Source organism: Echinops telfairi, unplaced genomic scaffold, assembly GCF_000313985.2.
Source record: "Echinops telfairi isolate 266 unplaced genomic scaffold, ASM31398v2 ScPeMD7_18;HRSCAF=68, whole genome shotgun sequence".
Lineage (NCBI taxonomy): Eukaryota > Metazoa > Chordata > Mammalia > Afrosoricida > Tenrecidae > Echinops > Echinops telfairi.
In genome coordinates, this window is record NW_022103915.1 from 35,861,435 (window position 1) to 35,878,882 (window position 17,448).

Sequence of the window (17,448 nt, forward strand, 5' to 3'; positions counted from 1 at the left end):
TGAGAATGACGAGGGCAATGAATGTACAAATGTGCTTTACACAATTGATGTATGGATTGTGATAAGAGTCGTATGAGCTCCTAATAAAACGATTTAAAAAAAAGAGGTTTATATACAAGAGCAACTGAACATTGAGAAAACATCCCGGCCCAGTCCAAATCAAGTCCCTAAGTCCGATATTAGCCCATATGTCCGATATCAATCTATAAAGTCCTCTTCAGACTCACAAAACACTTGCATGAAGCCAAATGCAGGATGATCACAAGCCAGTGGGTAGAAAGTCTGGGTCCAGTGGCGCTGTAAGCATCTCAGAGCTGGCAGGGGTCTCTCTGTGGCTTTTCCCGCTTCAGAGGTCTGGTTGCATCCATGTGGCTTGTCTTCTGCAATGTCTCCCAGGAGCAGCAGAGAAAGAGAGGTGTCTTCCGCCTCCAAGGAGGAAGTACCAGACTTCCCAGAGTTCTCAGCAGAAGGCCATACCCACACAGAAGTCTCATTGGCTATCTCCAGGTTGACAGCCTAGACTCCACCTACACTCTTAATCCTTAAATTGACACCAGATTAGGTGACTGCCACACACCACTTTAAAGTTGTTTCAGGGCAGGGGAGGGAAGGGAAAAGAGCAGCTGAGACCAAGGGCTCAAGCAGAAAGAAAATGTTTTAGAAATTGTGAATGCCGCATATGTACAAATGTGCTTGATACAATGGATGTATGGATTGTTATAAGAGCTGTAAGAGCCCCCAATATGACGATTTATTAAAATAAAATAAATAAGAAACACGTTTTATCCTAACTGCATGTTTTACTTTGAAACCAGTTTTCCTTCAAAAAGAAAAAAAAGCTATTTGGCACCAAAAAAAAAATAAAGTTGTTTCGGTTTGTACTATTTTCTGCTTTCTTTTCAACTGAGGTTTTTGTTTTGTCATTGTTGCTGGTATTGTTTGTTTTTATATATGATTTTCTGTATGTGAAATCCATGATGGATAAATTTATAGAAGCAGTGATGATTTATACTTAATTACCTAGGGGCATGATAGAGGAGGTTGGGGGTAAACGGGGAGCTAACAATGAGTACCAGGAGAAAATATTCTAAAATTGATTGTGGTGAGGACTGCACAACTCACTATGACTGAACAATCAAATTGTATGATATATTAATTATGCCAATACAACTTTTTAAAAGTGTTTGAAATTTCTCATTGAAAAAATTAATGAGCTAATTTTTAAAAATTGAGTTAACCGATTTAAAGTGGCTATTACTTGGAACATACTACACACATGTTAATTTCATTTACTTCCAGTATGTTACAAAACCCCAACTAGGGCATTTTTTAAAAATATATGTATTTAATTTTTTTTTACACAATCTTTTTTTAAAATTAATTTATTAAGGGCTCATACAACTCTTATCACAATCCATACATACATCAATTATGTCAAGCATATTTGTACATATGTTGCCATCATCATTCTCAAAACATCTACTTTCTACTTGAGCCCTTGGTATCAGCTACTCATTTTTTCCCCTCCCCGCTCCCCCCTTCCCCCTGAACCCTTGATAATTTACAAATTGTTATTATTTTGTAAGGCATATTATTTCTTGATAATATTTGGTATTTTGGTAGCTACTTTCTTATCTTCACAACCTCCCTTGGTTCTCCTAGTCCCCAAACGCAGAAGAAATCCCCAGACTGTTTGATCCAATGGGAGGCCTAAGATCACCTTGTCCGGCACCCTCAAGGTGCTGCTCTGAATCCCAGGCCTGTTTCTGCCCACTGACCACTCTCTGTCCCAACAACACACACGTGTGAAGGCTACCAAACACGACCTGCCTGTAGAAAAGGTTTGTCTGAATAGTCTAACCTACAGTAACTCTGAGCAGACCGAGAAAGGTTTTCAAGATGCTCAGCTTCAATGGCCCCATCACTTGCCTTCATGTCAAGGTAGCAGCTAAACTGACCCAGTGGCTTAATTTATAGCATTTAGGCACTGCCCCTCCCCTTCCTCCTTGGTATCAGCCATCCTTGGTCCCAGGAGTGAGGCATCTCCATGCCAAATGCTTCCTGCAACAATGAGGGGGTAACAGGATTCCCAAAGATTATAGGGGTTCTCAAAGTGCAGGCCACCCTCACCACCTGCAACAGATCTGTGGGGGCAGTCAGCTGAACAGCATGTGCCTCTGAAAGAGAGCAAAGGAAACTTGCACCTTGGTTTCTGCTCTGGATGGGTGCTTCAGGGTGCATGCATACGGAGGAGAACACGGAGGAGAACTGAAGGGATGGGAGACTGTTGTTCCAGGATTAACAACTGTTGAAGAGTGCAGATTTCAGGGCTATCCCCTAGCCCTAGTACAAGGTTCTCTGTGGGCGCTGGGCATGGCGATCTGATTCCCAAAACACAGTAAAGGTAGAGAAGCATCACCCCAGACAGTGCTGGCTTTCAAAGTCTGATGAATGAAGCAGATCTCACCATCTTCTCTGTATCCTCAAGTCTCGGGCAGTCAAATACCAGCTCAAATTCCCCTTCCCAGCTCTTAGTGTGGAAGCTACCTCTTCCCAAGTCCCACTCTTCTGGAAGCCTTCCTGGACAGCTCTCAGGGCTAATTCTCTTCTTTCTAATAGCACTCGGTACCTGAGCCACTCAAGGGGAACCCATGTATACTTACTTGTCTTATCTCTCCCCCAATTAGGCTGGGAGGCCCTCCATTTCTGGCAGAGGGCCCAGTGCATATAGAACAGGCCCTTCACACACAAGCGGGTGAAGATAACGCTCCAGACAATAGCAAGGGGAAGCCCGTGTTTTAAAAAAATGTGTGTGCGTGCCTGTGCATATGCACCATGTACACAAGCACATTCCTATTAAAGCCGGCCAGGGCAGGTTTCCTGAGATGACAACAGTGTAATGTGATACATGGTAAAGTGTTTTACACTTTGTCAGCTTCCAGTAGTTCCCAAGACCTGCCGGTAACCATGGTCCCATTGGGCCTACCTTTCTTAAGCCTCTATGCTTACACCTGGGCAGGAAGGTGGTGTTGGGATACTCCCTCACTGACAGTACCTGGCACGCCCCCAAAAGGTCTATAAATGCAGAGTGATGAAAATCAGTAATGAAATGCTTACATTTAGGACAAAAGAGCATCTCATGGGGACCGTTCCCCACCTGCACACCAAGGAGAGTCTTATGGAAGCCAGGTGAGCAAGATCGAAGGCCCCCACCCACCCCCCAAAAAAATCCGGTGTGAACTTAAGCACAATTACAGCCCCAGTGTCTGGAGAGACTGTCAAAAGCACTCATTAGAATCATCTTCAAATTGCCCTTCCAGTAAATGAAGCAGCAGAGCTGTCTCAAATTAAAGCAGGGTGGAAGGGGAAAATGAGCAATGGAGTTGGGGTTTCCAATTACTGCTAACAGGATGAGGTTCAGAAGAATGTATGGATTCATCAAAAGGTTGTGATTTTATTTAAAATCGAGTTAAATCATCTCAATCATCCCCCGTTTCATGGAGACCTGAGCTAGTCACTGGGTGAGCTTCCTAGAGCTGCCTAGGCTGGACCAGACGGCAGGAAGACGGTTAGCCACGCTGAGCACGTGCAGCCCTGGGGCAGAGGAGAGTCTAGAGAAAACCTGAGTCATCAAGGTCTGCCCCAGGCCCCAAATCACCCAATAGGGCACTTCCTGGGAGACATCAGAAAGGAGAGGGGTGTTTCCCCTTTGTGCCAGGCCTGTGCAGAACCTGGGGTCTCAGCACACCAACCAGAGACTTCAAGGACCAAATGAAGAACTGGCCAGTCCCTGGAAGCACCCCTGTTCTTTGTCCCTATATCTCCTCTTAGTATTAGCCTTTTGTTTCTCTAGTTTACATCAAAGATCACTCCCAACAAGGGCACTGTGCTTTTCAGAGGAAAGTGAGGGTCAAACGTGTAGTCAGTTAAAATCCTAACTGTAACACCCAGATCCTGGTCTGACAGGACCAAAAAAAAAAAAAAAATTTTTTTTTTTAAGCAACCACTACCTCTTCTCCTGTCACCTGACTCCCACCCAGGCCCCTGTCCCCCTACCCCCCAGCCCCAGGAAGGAGGCAGCGTGGTTTCTGGAGCTCTTGCTGTCAGTAGACTTAGACCCCACAGATTTGGGCTGCAAACTCAAGACATTAGTTTTGACCCTATACACACAGGGACCTGTTCCACTCCAGCCCCCTGCCCAGGAATAGATGGACAATTAACCAGTCAGTGTTAAGAAGTGCTTTTGAGCAATTCAGAATAGACAACGAGACACACACACACACACAACGGCATCATCGTAATAGCTCCTATTGGGATAAACTTTTATCGTTTCTCCATCCCTTTCACAGGAGTATTTTCTCACTTACTCCTCTGATCCATAGCTTGATTTATCCCTGCAAGGCCAGGGCCTGCCATTGCTGTTGCTCATAACCGCTCTCCTGACCACCAGAAAGGGCCAGTTAAACTGCCCGCCCACAAGGTCCTGAGAACAACTGGGGGAAGAAAGGGTTCCTTTGCTGAAAGCCATTCCAAAGGAACTCGAGACACAGCTCTGCTGAAAATCAAAATTGTTCTCAGCACTCAAAGATATTCAATTACAGGCAGGGCACACCCCAACTTTTCCCACTACTCCAGCCTGCTTAAGAACGATGCTCCACATACCAGTTGTTCCTCCTCTCTCCCCTTCCTCCATCAGTTAGAACCTCCTACACCCCCCAGCTTCTCCAGGGGATGCATGACTCCAGCTAATACCCACATGGGGACCGTGTGTCAGACTTGTCAGACTTGCCGAAAAGAGAAGCCCTTGGCTCCTCACCAAAGGGTGGGCAGTTCAAATGCCCGTGTGGCAATCTTGTTTCCTCAGAATGGAAGCCTTGGAAACACTGTGGGGAGGAGGTTCCACTCTGTCCCAGGGGGTCCCTGTGTCAGCAGCTATGGCCAACAATGAAATGGATTTTGCCAGACATGCCTCCCACAGGCTGGCTGGGCTGAGGCATAGGGTGAGTGATGGGCAAGGACTCTGGGGGCCTGTTCTGGGAGTCCCCGCCGCCCACTCGAGCAGACTGGCAGGGGCAGCCTCATGTAGCCAGTCACTTGGTGCAGACGGACAAATAAGATCCCAGCTGCCGCTGTTCTCATCCCCACCTCCTCCAGCCAGCCCTTTTTGTCTCACTGTTTCGATGTATCCAATCCCCCACCTACATTCATTCATAAAACCCTTTGAGCCTCAGGACCTTCCAAGCCCCAGAGCTTTGGCCTCCTCACCCTCCTCCACAACTATGATAAAGGTGGCAAGGACTGACAGCCTGCCTCTCCCAGAAGCACCTCTCCCCTCTGGGTGTTTACACCAAACCTGGCTTTCAGATGGTGGCCACAGAAACCCTGAGCTCTCCGGCTAAGACTAGACTAGTTTTCCCTTTTTTGAAGCCCCAGCTTTCACCCAAAGTGAGGGTGATTACTCCCTGCCCCCACCCTGGCAAGAGGCAACCTGGTTTGCGGGATACAGTGTGCTGGACTTCCAAGTTACAACAGAGGCGATAAATGCAATTTCTGAAGCTGGTGCCACTGTTAGTATCTGGCCATCCCGTTCCCCCGGCCACGCTAGCTCTTCCTCCTCCAGCCAGCTGCCTCGAAGAACAGCAAAGATGGGACCGGCAACAGTGTTTCACCTTTCACAGCCTAGGTGGTACATAGGGACCATTTAGCCAGTGACAGACTAGGATTTAAAGCGGAGAATGCAAACCTGTGCCATCTTGTCTCCCGCCTCCCTTCTGATCCTGGCTTCAACTTCTCTCTCGTCTGCCCCTCCACTCTGCGCCAGGAGCCCTTCCCATGTGGTCCCCAGCGCATGCCATGACTTCCCCAATCACAGCATCCATCACCACTTTACTTTCAGCAGTTGGCAGTCTTGGCACGTCCCTGTAGAAGAAACGGGAGTGACGGACCCTCAGCTCCACCTCCCGCAGCGCAGAACACTGTCCCAGCGGCAGCGGCCCTCCCCTCAGAGGCTTACCGTGAGGACTAAGCTACTCGTGCTCACGGCCCTCAAGACCCAGGCCAGAGTGTGGTCCTGTGTGACACTGCTACCTCCCGCTGTCCTCCTTGCCTTAGGTCCGTCCACACATACTTGCTGAACAGGTTAACACCACGAAGGCCAATACCAAAGCCAGACTTTCCCGCATACACGGGGTAGCTGGTCAGTGCCACGGAGCCAGCTCTGACCCCGGGCACCCACCGTACAAGAGAACAAAACACCGCCCGGTCCTGCGCCAGCCCCACAATTGTTCTTGTTTGAGCCCATTATGCCAACCTATCTTGTCCAGGACCTTCCTCTTTTTTTTGGCTGTCCCTCCACTTTAGCAAAAATGATGTCCTTCTCCAGGCGCTGGTCTCTCCTGACAACATGTCCAAAGGGCTGTCCTTGCCTCTAAGGAGCATTCTGGCTGCACTTTTTCCAACACAGACTTGCTTGTTCTGCATACGAGGGGCTTCAAACGCTCATGGAAAGATCTATCTTTTCATTCATTTTTCCATGAACTTTCAGAAGCCCCCTGATGTATTAGCTGGGCTACCAGGCACAGTGGGGTCATTAGTCTTTGGAACAAGTCTATGGGGTTTGTGTACCATGATCTGTGGAAGAACTGGTTCAGGTTCCCCCAAATTATAATCCCCAGAGTGTTAAGGAGCTGTCTAGTCCCTAGTTCAGATTCCAGGAGGTAGAATCCTACTCATGGACAAACCTAAAAGGAAGAGCTCCCGCTAATCCAGGTCAAGACACAGACTCCGGACTCTAACCCCACTGGTCAGGGAGTGAGGGGGCGGGGCCTCACAGAGGAGTTGTTTGTTAACTGGCTCCTGAAGGAAGGGGGTAGGGAGTGGATTGGGAGAGGAGGAGGGTCTCACAACAGGGAAGAAGCAGGAAGAGGCTGAGAGTAGGCTTGGGGGTGATGTTGTCCAAGGGAAGGGGAGGAAAGGGTCATCCTCTTAGCCTTGGCCTTTGGGGACACAAGTACAGGAACTACAAAGGCCAAGGAGGAGGAAGTAAGTCAAATCCACCCAAGCTGCCCTTGCCACTTCCAAGTTCAGGATTATGACTTAGAGGCAGCATGGTTTCCAGATACATTCTACTCCTATCTCCCTCCTCTCATCATATAGAGGGACGCACACTGGGTTCAGAGACCCCACCCCGATGACAGCACACCCTGACTAACTCTTCTGGGCAGTCGGCCTAGTCTCTCACTCCTTTCCACCCAGAAAAGCCCTGGCACCTGCGTCCCCCGGGGCATGAAGAGACTTCCACGTGTTTCTCAACTAACCACAGGGGGGGCAGGATCCTATGGGAAAGCTAAATCAGTGGGAGCCCAGTCTCCCTTCCCGCTCCACCCTCCCCACGAGGCAGCCCCTGCTCGAAGGGCCCTGAACTTGGTCCTGGCTGTCCTTACACACAGGATAACAAGCCTTCTGCGTGTGATCCCAATCGTGGAGCACCTTCCTCGGGACATGCTCACTAGGTCCACCGGGATAATTACTGACAACGTTACAGCAAAGGACCAAAGTACAAAGACCTTTGTCCCTTTCTTCAAGAAGCGGACAGGCCAGCTCCTCCACTATAAAGACCAAGGGACCAGAAGGTAGCTGAGGCCCAGAAAAAAGTAGGTTAAGAGTCCACCAAGCTCAAAAAAAAAAAAAGAGTCCACCAAGCTCAGCACCTAAAGGCGTCCATGTGTGTAGGAGGGAGGGCTGCAATAAAGCAGAGGCACACTGGCTGCTTAACACCCATGGCTGATGACAAATCTGAGCACTCTGCATGGTTAGGGAGCTTTCGTGGTGCCACCCTGGCACAGAAGACCCCTGGGCTCTTTACCACCTGGCCTCCAAAGTATGAGACCAGCAATGAGGCTGGGTTAGCACTCAGCAAAGGGCAGTCTGATCTCAACACCAGCCTTTTGGGTAGCTTGCCTTTAGAAACTGTGGTTCCCCAGGCGCCAAAGGTGGCCCTCAATGAACTAACAGTGCCTCCTGGTATTCATGTTCTTCTTTCCCACAGTGAATCCGGGCCTGCCACTTGCTTCAGCCAGCAGAATGCAATGGGAGTAACACTCAGCCATCTCTGGGCTTAAGTCTTAAGAAGGCCCAGCAGCTTCTACCTTGAGGCTTTTGAGAGTCAACAGTTACCAGAAAATGCTGGCTACCCTGCTAAGAAGGTGTGTGGAGTAGTCGCATGGAGAGGGAGGGGCTCTGAGGCAGATCCCAGGCATGTGACCCCAGTAGAACCATTCTTGCCAACCCCCAATCATTCCAGTCCTGGCTGAGGTGGCTCAATGTGAGCAGGGAACCCATCTCCAACATTCCAATCTCAGTAGACTTCATCTTCTGATGAAAAAGCAGAAGTCATTCCGACTGCATCCTGTCTGCACTCCTGGCTCAAGAGTTGTGAGAAATACTGTTTGTATTTTAAGCCAGAACTTTGGGGTGGTTTGTTATAAACATCAGGAGCAGAAATAAAAATGACATACATCTGTCATCAAAGACACAATTTATAAAGATTCTATAAAGCTTCTAAGTTAGGCAAAAAACTGGAAAAAGGATGGTATAGGAAGTGCCCAGACTAGAAATCAATAGTGCCGATTGATTCTGTACCCAGCTTTGCTCCTGGCTTACCAGATAACCTTAGGCAAGATTCCCTCAGTAGTCACCCTGCCCCAACATGTCTATGATGGTGAATTTTGTGTCAGCTTGGCTAGCTATGGTTCCCAGTGGTTTTGCCAGACTAGTTTAGTTGCTGTTCCATGATGCAATCGAGTCCAGGAGCCCTGATTAAGTATTCAGCGGCTAGGCGGTTTAAACCCAGCAGGCATTCTATGGGAGAAAGATGGAGCGGTCTGCTTCCAGAAAGGTTACAGCCTGGGAACCTGGCGTGGCGGCTTTTCTGCCTGTCCTGGAGGGCTGCTCTGAGCGGAAAGTGACTCGACGGCCGTGGGCACAGGATGCCATCACCCTGTGGTATAAAGGGGAGTTCCTGAGAGTGTGGGCTGCCTTCAAACTGACAGTTAGACACTGGGCAGGATCCAAGCTCTCTCGACTGCAGCACTCTCCAACCCACAGATCTGAGGGCACAAATCTGGGCAAGTCTCCAACGGCTGCCTGACCTACCGATCTCCAACTTGCTAGCCCCCACACCTAATCTCTTGAAATCAATCATCAATTTCTGTCTCTCTCTATGTGGTGTGTGTGGAGTGATCCAGGGGGCTACAAAAGCAGATACCTACGCTTTAACTTGGATCATGGACGATAGTTAAAAAGTTTTTACTTGGGGGTGGTGGTGGTGGTGAGGCGGATTAATTTTTTTCTAAAAAGAGGCAGGCAGTAAGCCAAAGGAGTTTGGAAACCACTGCTCTAGAGAATCCTAAGACAGTGCCCATTCAGCTCTATATATCTGGTAACTGGGACACCATAAGATCCTACTTGGCTACCAATCTTGGGCATAACCTTATAAAAAGCCACCAACGTTTGAATGCTGTCTGGAAAATGTGGGAAATGACCATTGGCCACATTCTGAGGACAACACAAGGGAAGAAAGTCCTTCTAAAGGTTGCTTACCCACCCTTCTTTTCAAGACAGTGATTGGCCGAAGCGTTTCCCATGGTGACGGAACTTTGGGAGTGCCATCCTTGACATAAGCCCTAAACCTGTGAGCTCCGAGAACTGCCAGCTCCTTTAACAGGCTGAGAGAGGCTAAAGGAGGAGCAGGAGGAAAAGAAAAGAAAGAAATGTGTCTGCAGGCCGCAGCAGCACCACCTTGGCAGAACCTCTCTGGCTTCTCAATATGGCTTTGTGTGTAATCAGGCTGATACCTGTGCCAGGACACCCTGGGAAGCCGCTATGCCCACCCCCCAGCCCCCACTGCAGGCCTAGCAGTGCTCAGTAAACACAGAGGCAGCGCTTCATGGCCCCTCAGTGCCACGTTCCCAACATCTCCTCCGCCTCCCACCATCGCCAGAGTCAACAGGGCTGAACTCCGTCAGAACTAGGGCCAGAAACAACAAATACACAGGCCCGCCTCTCCGGCGGAGACGTGTGTCCACTACACGTGAAGAACTCATAGCTGGGCCCTTTGTCTTGCGTGTCACTTGTTCTCAGAATAACAAAGCCGACAGCAGCAGTGCTTTGTAACCCTGCTTGGGCTGGACCATAATTTCCTGAAACACATTTTCCCCTCTGGGTTGAAATGCTTAAAATACTTTAGTTTAAATGTGGGGGAGGGGAGTAAATAGGACGGGACGGGGAGAAGAAGAGACCAAAAGAAAGACCAGGTCTCTGCAGAGAGAAATCTTGCAGACAACAATCTGTTCGTCATTGTCCCTGCACTACTTCTCAGAATTTTGAGAGATTAAATCGTTGGACTTCACGCGATGAGGCCACCAGCAAATCTAACAGGTCGGAGATGTTAAACAAGCCCTCTGTCTCTAGGTAAAAAGGCCCCGCGAAGAAGAAAGGTCGCCAGGTGCAGCTGGGAGGAAGCAAAAAGACTCCCAAGTAGCAGGGGACACATGATTTTCCATTTTTTAATACTAATGTTGTATTCTTCCAAGTATGTTTTAAAATACAAGCCTTCAGGCACTTACTGTGCTGACACAATGAGGCATGTCTTAAAAAGAACACACCAACATGTAAGGCTTACAACCGACTCCTGAAGTGCTAACCACCAGCAGCTGGGAGGAAGTCCACGTGAAATGCTCACAGGACCACCTCCCGGCAGAGGCTCACTATGCGGATCACCTAGCTGACCCTCTGGCATCAACATCTCAAAGAGCTGTCTGCAACTTGTCTTCAGCCGGTTCCGACCCCCAGCAAACCCTGTGTACGACGAGCGAGCAAACGCACCTGTAGTGTCAGAAAAGTCACACGTGAACCTGCTCGCAATTGGCGCTAGAATCGGGGCTCTTTGTAAGCCAGCCACGTTCCAAGAGCTCTGCGGGTCCATCTAATGTCATCCTGACAGCAATCTTATGAGGTGGGCACTATCATCACCCTCATTCTGGGGACAGACCAACAGCAAGAGCCGGACACCTGTCCAAGGTAGCAGCAGGAGCACGTAGTGACGGCAGGTCCAGCCCAGGCAGTCTGGCTCAGAGCTTGTGCCAGTGACCATACCACTTCACCTCACTACGACCTAAGTGGAGAGCCTCGGGGCAGGGCAACAGCTGCAACAGTGACAACGGTGGCTTTGGAAGAGTCACAGGTGGCACCTGCTATTTTAAGGTGTCTCTGACTTGATTCCTCCACCTAAGAAGAGAGAGGTTCTTAAAGAAATTGGAGGGATAATCCTTGAGATAGGAGGAAGAGGGTATAACCTCACTGGAGTGTTACTGAGTCTTCAGATTTTGTGTTTGGGGCTGGTTTAAGATGAGGGCAGGTGAACAGGGCTGAGGAGAGGTCAGCAGCAGGGAACGCCTCATTCACAGTGCACCCTAGGAAGGAGCTGACTCTAAAGACTGCTGTCCCTCCAAGCATGTAGACACGAGGAAGGTCAAGGTCACTCCTGGCCTGGCCCAAGTCCAGGCAGCCACCCATACCAGCACAAAAGCCAGCTGGAATGTGAGGGCTGCTCCTGAGCTGTGCAAAGGAATGGACTCTCCCATCGAGTCCCAGGTGATGAAGAGTAGCCTTTTTGGAAACCTACCTAAAATGATGAAAGGCTCCGAGTCCTAGCATCCCACAAGGTAAAAAGGGTAACCCCTGAGCTGGACCGTTAGTGCAGGGTGGTGCACTCAGCACATGGAACCGGTGTCTTATGAAGACTTTCCCCCAGTGAGGACCAAGTGAGGTATGCAGTTTAGAGAAGCCCTGTGCTCTTGGGTTTTAAAGTTACAGCGCCAAGGTGGTACCATTTATTTGCAGCGTACTAAAACCTGGCATAATAATTCATCTGTAGAGGGTAATTTCTCAATGTCATTTCATGACGCCAGGGCTCAGCAAGGCCTCTAATGACCCACTGAACCTCCCACCACAATCCCCAGGGCTTTTTATAGACACAGGTAATTACACTGTGGAGAGGTGGCATGGTTTTCGTCAGCAGGGCGTGCAGCTGACAGGAAGATGCTCGGCGGATGTTTGGGGAACTACATCCTCTTAAAGTAAACAATTCACTATGGTCCCCATTGTTTCTTACCAAGAATAGAACCTTCTTGGCAAAACCTTGTGCCTAAAATGGGTCTCAGACAACCAGGGTCCAATGTCACTGAGAATAGAAACAGCACCAGAGGGATGGACGGACACACAGTAGCCCGGAGATGACCCCCCTCCTCCCCCCCAGCCCTTCTTTATTCTTTACGGGAGACGACATGGCAGGTCTTCCTTCTGTGGTCAGCAGGACCCACTAAAGGCTGCTCTGAGAGCTCCAGCAAGCAGGGCACAAGAAGCCAGTCTCAGAGACGCCTGTCATTCAGCAAAGACGGCGAGCCCCAGGGACAGACCAGGTACAAATCTCAGCCAGTTTCCCCATCGATAGCAGGTGTTCTCTGCCTCAGCGTCCCATTTGTAAAATGGTGATCCACCCGACCACCTAGGTGTTCTGAGAGTTTTAAATGGGATGAGACCGCAAAGCCTGCCATACATACAAGCAAGGTGCTCTCCAGGCTCAGTGTCCCACCTGCTTGGTCTCATCACTCCAGGTCTCCTCACAGATGGGAAAGTAAACCGGGGCCACCTGCCAAGATCCCTCTGCCAAACCGTGTTGAGGGCCAAAGCCATGTGAGCTCCCAGTGAACCTGGCTCTCCACACTGTCCATCCGCAGCAAGGAAAGCAAACTGCCGGACTTTCCCACACTGCCGCCGCCGCCGAGAGATGGAGATGGCCGTTTCTCATGCTAGTTTAAGATCCTGCAGGTGCTTGTGTCGTGCTTCATGTGACAACGTTTTCAGGAAGAAAAGAATCAGAACTACTGAATCTGTTCAGTAAATATTCTCTAGGAAAAAAGCGGTGTGCGCGAATGAGAACTTCAAGCTTTTTATGTGAGTCAGCAAACTAGAAGGGTTACAACCACTGAATTATGCACACAAGAGCTTTATGGAAGTCCAAGAACCTTCCTGAAGGACCCAATTTTTCCTCAACTAGTCAAAAATGGCCCCTCCTCCCATCCCTGATGCCTAACCCAAGCAGTGACTACACACCGTCAGGCTTGTTTTGTAAGGGCCTCATCGGCAGGCGCGGAGTCCCCTGCCCAACGTGACTCAACAGCAGGCAGTGGTGGTTGTTTGGGAGTTCCTTCCCACGTTTTACGCACCAAGTGCCTTCCAATCATTTTTATTAGTCTACACAGTGACACGGGCCTTAACATTCCTAAGGACGGCTCTTTCTCTTTTACAGGAAACATGAAGAGGCCAACTGATTTGCCTAAGGTCAGACAACAGGTGAAGAGAAGGGCTGAACAGACAGGACCCCCATTCTCACTGGAGCCCAAGAAGAAAGGCCAGCTGTGTGGCACCGGCGTGGGTGTTATTTTTAACTGCCTGCGCTGGCTGGCCTTCCTGCCACAGGGCGTGACTGTGTCCAGAATAAGCATGCCGCCTTTTGCCACCCAGGTCCACAAGGGGAGGGTTTTCAAGAACTCTCCCCCTCTCTACTGAAGGAGTGACCCGGGGAGAGCGGGACCCAGTGCCCCTCTAAAGCATCTTCTTTGGTTTCTCCCCCAGCTGTAGAGAAACCTGGACACAGAGCTAAACTCCAAACATGACCTAACTATGCCAGAACCCTCCACCCCCTTCATATATGTGATTCTTTTCCTCTGAGCCTGAGCTCTCCAGGCCAAGGCAAGGAGAAGTGGCTGTGGTATCGAGGATCAGAAATGAGGAGGTTGAACCCCCTTCGCTGCCTGAGGGTGCCCATTCCTCTCTGTCCGGCAGGATTCTCAAGAGTCGTGGATGGGCCTGAGCACACAAGCAAAGTCAGGTCTGGCGCTCACTGGGTAGCAGGGCTGAGTAGTGGTGCTTCACTGTAAAATCGGGCAACACCTGCCGAATGGGTGTTCCAGGAGCAGGTAGGAGAAGAGGGGCCCTTTTCTGAACTGAAGTGCCTTTCCTTGGCTTCGGCACATCTGAGTCTTAATTTCTTGGCAAGGCAGGTGAGCTTGGCATGCTGCTAATGGCAGGCAGGGCCATACAGGTGTGCTGTTCTGGGTTTCAGGCCAAGAAGCCAGCCCGCCCTCTCCCAGGAGTGGCTGCAGAGAGAGACAGCACTGGCAGCAACTTGGTGGGCTGGGTCCAAGTGACGGTGAAACCCTTTCCCTGTCAGCCCCCAGGTTTTTGGGGGAGTAGAAGGGCCTGGGAGGGGGGAGGGGGGCATCTTCCCTACAGATGGAGGAGGGGAAAGAAACCAGAAAAGCCAACTTTCTCATCCTGGTCTGAGCCCACACTGCAAACCGACATACATTTTTTCCACACTGGGGAATAATAATCCCTTTATCCTGCCAGTCTGGAACCATCGGTCCCTGATAATTGATTTCAGACATTGAGCGGAAAGTCAAGAAGGTGTGGAGAGTTGGAAAATGGGGGTGAGGGGAGATGGGAGGAGCTGATGTAAAGAAGAGACAGGAGGGTGGGGTGGAGAATCACAGCTAAAAAAGGCAGTTTTTTCAGACACCATGGCGAGGCCCTGCCACCAACACCGTTGTGCCACACGCTGGGCTAGCTTTCCCGAGGAGCCCTGCAAGAGGCAGTTGGCAGTAGTCCCCAGACACAGTGCTGAGCTCTGGTCCTGGCTCCACCCCGAGCTGACCCAAAGACCCGGACCGCACAACACCTCCCAAGTCCCTGGTGTCTCTGGTGTCACCAGGCCCTTTGTGGTCTCATGATCTCTGCAGCAACTACTCCTCTCTGTCTTGAGACCACAAACGCAGCCACAGACAATGCGGAAATGAATGAGTATTGCCATGTTCTAATATAACTTTATCGATGGACACTGAAATCTGAATGCCATACAATTTTCATGTGTCACAGAATAGCCTTTTGATTTTTAAAAACAATCACTTTATTGGGGGCTCATACAACTCATCACAATCCATACACCCATCCATTGTGTCAAGCACATTTGTACATTTGTTGCCATCATCTTTCTCAAAGCATTTGCTTTCTACTTGAGCCCCTGGTATCAGCTCATTTTCCCCTCCCTCATGAGCCCTTGATAATTTATAAATTATTATTATTTTGTCATGTCTTACACTGTTCAAGGTCTCCCTTCACCCACTTTTCTGCTGTCCGTCCCCCCAAGGAGGGGGTTATATGTAGATCCTTTGTTATTGGTTCCCCCTTTCCACCCCACCTTCCCTCTACCCTCCCCTTTGATTAAAAAAAAATTTTTTTTAATGTAAAAAAAAAAACTCCTAACTTGCAGGTCATGGAAAAGTAGATGGCAAGGGGGGAAAGAGCAGATGGCTTTAGTTTGCCAGCCTCTCTCTGGAGCAGTGAAGCTAAGTCAGGGACAGTCCCTGTGCTCTGTGGCACCCCTTCTGGAAGCTCCTGGCTGCCTCTGCAATGTCCCTATGGCTGTCAGCACTGAGTGGTTTTGTCACACACTGGAACCTCAGTCATCCTGCCCACATGGTGAGGTCCCAGCCATCAGTGGTCCCCTGGGTCCTAGCAGGAGCTCCTCGTGGCCAAGAAGGTCTGGACTTGTGGGAAAGGTTTGTCAAGGGGTCAGAAAGCTTTGACAGGAAACAAAACAGAAACTGTTTCCCCAACAAATCAAAGCAAACAGAAGAGCAAGTGAAACTACATTACTGTCTGTGCTGGATCAGCGGTGGGTGGGAGCTGATGGAAAAGGAATCAAAGAGGCAACATGGAGCCACAGGGCCTCCACAAGCTACACAGTAACCTCCAACACCCCCCAGGCCCTCTCCAGGGAACACAATAACACACACACACCCACCCCCACCCACCCCACCCCCCCCCCGCCAGGCCCTCTCCAGGGAACACACTCCAGAGAGCTTCCACAGACACATTGCTAATGAAGCAGGGCCACCCAAACCCAAAAAGGCCGAGAGTAAAGACAAGGCCTGAAAAGCTGTTGATACAGCCCCCAATAAAACGATTTTTTAAAAAGACACTGCCTGAATGTCTTTACAAAAGTGACTTCAGAGCCTGGGGGAGCCAGAAGTCCCCACACAGGCCTTCTAGGCCAGCCATTCACTACACAGAGAAACTGAGCCTCAGAGAGGTTAGGGACTTACCTACCATCAGTTAGGGACCAGACCCTGCTTTCCCTAAATTATAATAACTCAACTATGCATTCATTCTGAGAAAACCACAGAACTGTGGGAGGGGGAATCATTACTGTTGACTGTGTTATACCGCTCAATCTTCATAACCACCCTCATTTGGTCCCCTTGCCCTCCAGTCAATCCTGACTCCCTGCCACAGCCCAGAAGTCCTCTCCGTCCCCTGCACGGCCCACAGACCCTGGAAGCCTCAAGGAGCAAGTGTCTGGCCTTTGGGAGACACTGCGAAGGAAGGAGGTCTTTTCCTTCCGGCACACAGAGGCAGTCGGTGGAGAGAGACTCACCTGAGGCAAGCCCGTCTCCAAGCAGGGTGCTAAGGATCACCAGCGGGAGGAAGACTGCAGGCCCCGCAGAGGCGGAGGCGGAGGCCGACGTGCTCTTGGGTGCGATCCTGCCATGGCACATCTTTCATCCGTCCCAGCGGCTTTAAAGGGAAAACTTGAAAGCCAGAGGTGAAAATCCTGAAGTCAGCCAGAGCCAGATCCACCTGTGAAAACAAAACAAAGCTGTAAGTACATGAAAACGTGACAGGGCGCAAGAGGCAGGCGCTGAGGAAGCCATGGTCACATACAATGTGGAAAGATGTCTAGCACTGGAGTCTGTGCTGCCGGAGAAGGGACAAGCACCTACAGAAGTGACTTTTCAACTCCTCCGGGGGCAAAGCCAGGGCCTGTCATACACAAGCATCCCGGAGTCAGAGCCTTGCGGCAGGACGTGGGGACAGGCTCCTCTCCCTGGGAGTCCTGCAGGCTCCCCAGGCCTCAGACCCCGTCCCTGTTCTGCCCCAGTGCCTGCCAGGCTCCAGCAGAGGAGGAGGCAGGCAGCTGTTGACACGGAAGGACGGACAGACGGAGCTGCTCCAGCCCTGAGTCAGGCTTTGCCTCTGCCACTTGGACTCGGAGCAAGTTCAACTAACCGAAAGGGGGAAAAAAAACAACGAGAACACGTGTCTTAAAGGGAGAAACACACCGCCTCGAGAAGGAATGCAGCAGCCGGCCGGGCCCAGCCCGGGCCCTGCTCAGCCAGCAACGGCACCAGCAGCCGGATGCGCCCACAGGACCGGAGTCCTCCGCCAGCCTCTGTGACAAGTCTCAAAGATGGGCTCATTTGTCCCACTCGCCCCACCCACCTGGAACCCGAGGACCGGCTGTGGTGCTTTCTTAGCCCCACCACC

General features: G+C 50.3%; 1 protein-coding gene across 3 annotated transcripts in view; it reads right to left on the minus strand.

Moving 5' to 3' along the window:
• SUSD6 (sushi domain containing 6) overlaps positions 1-17,448 on the minus strand; it is a 102,360-nt gene that overhangs the window by 31,510 nt on the left and 53,402 nt on the right. The window contains exons 1-2 of one of the 3 annotated variants that reach the window (XM_004698677.2): positions 16,846-17,048; positions 16,559-16,761 (exon numbers count right to left, since the gene is read on the minus strand). In XM_004698677.2, coding sequence (XP_004698734.1) covers positions 16,559-16,679 — 121 coding nt within the window. In that variant the 5' untranslated portion in view covers positions 16,680-16,761; positions 16,846-17,048. Of the gene's footprint in view, positions 1-16,558; positions 16,762-16,845; positions 17,053-17,448 lie in introns of those variants that run through there. The other 2 variants (XM_045288040.1, XM_045288041.1) reach the window with 2 other exon arrangements.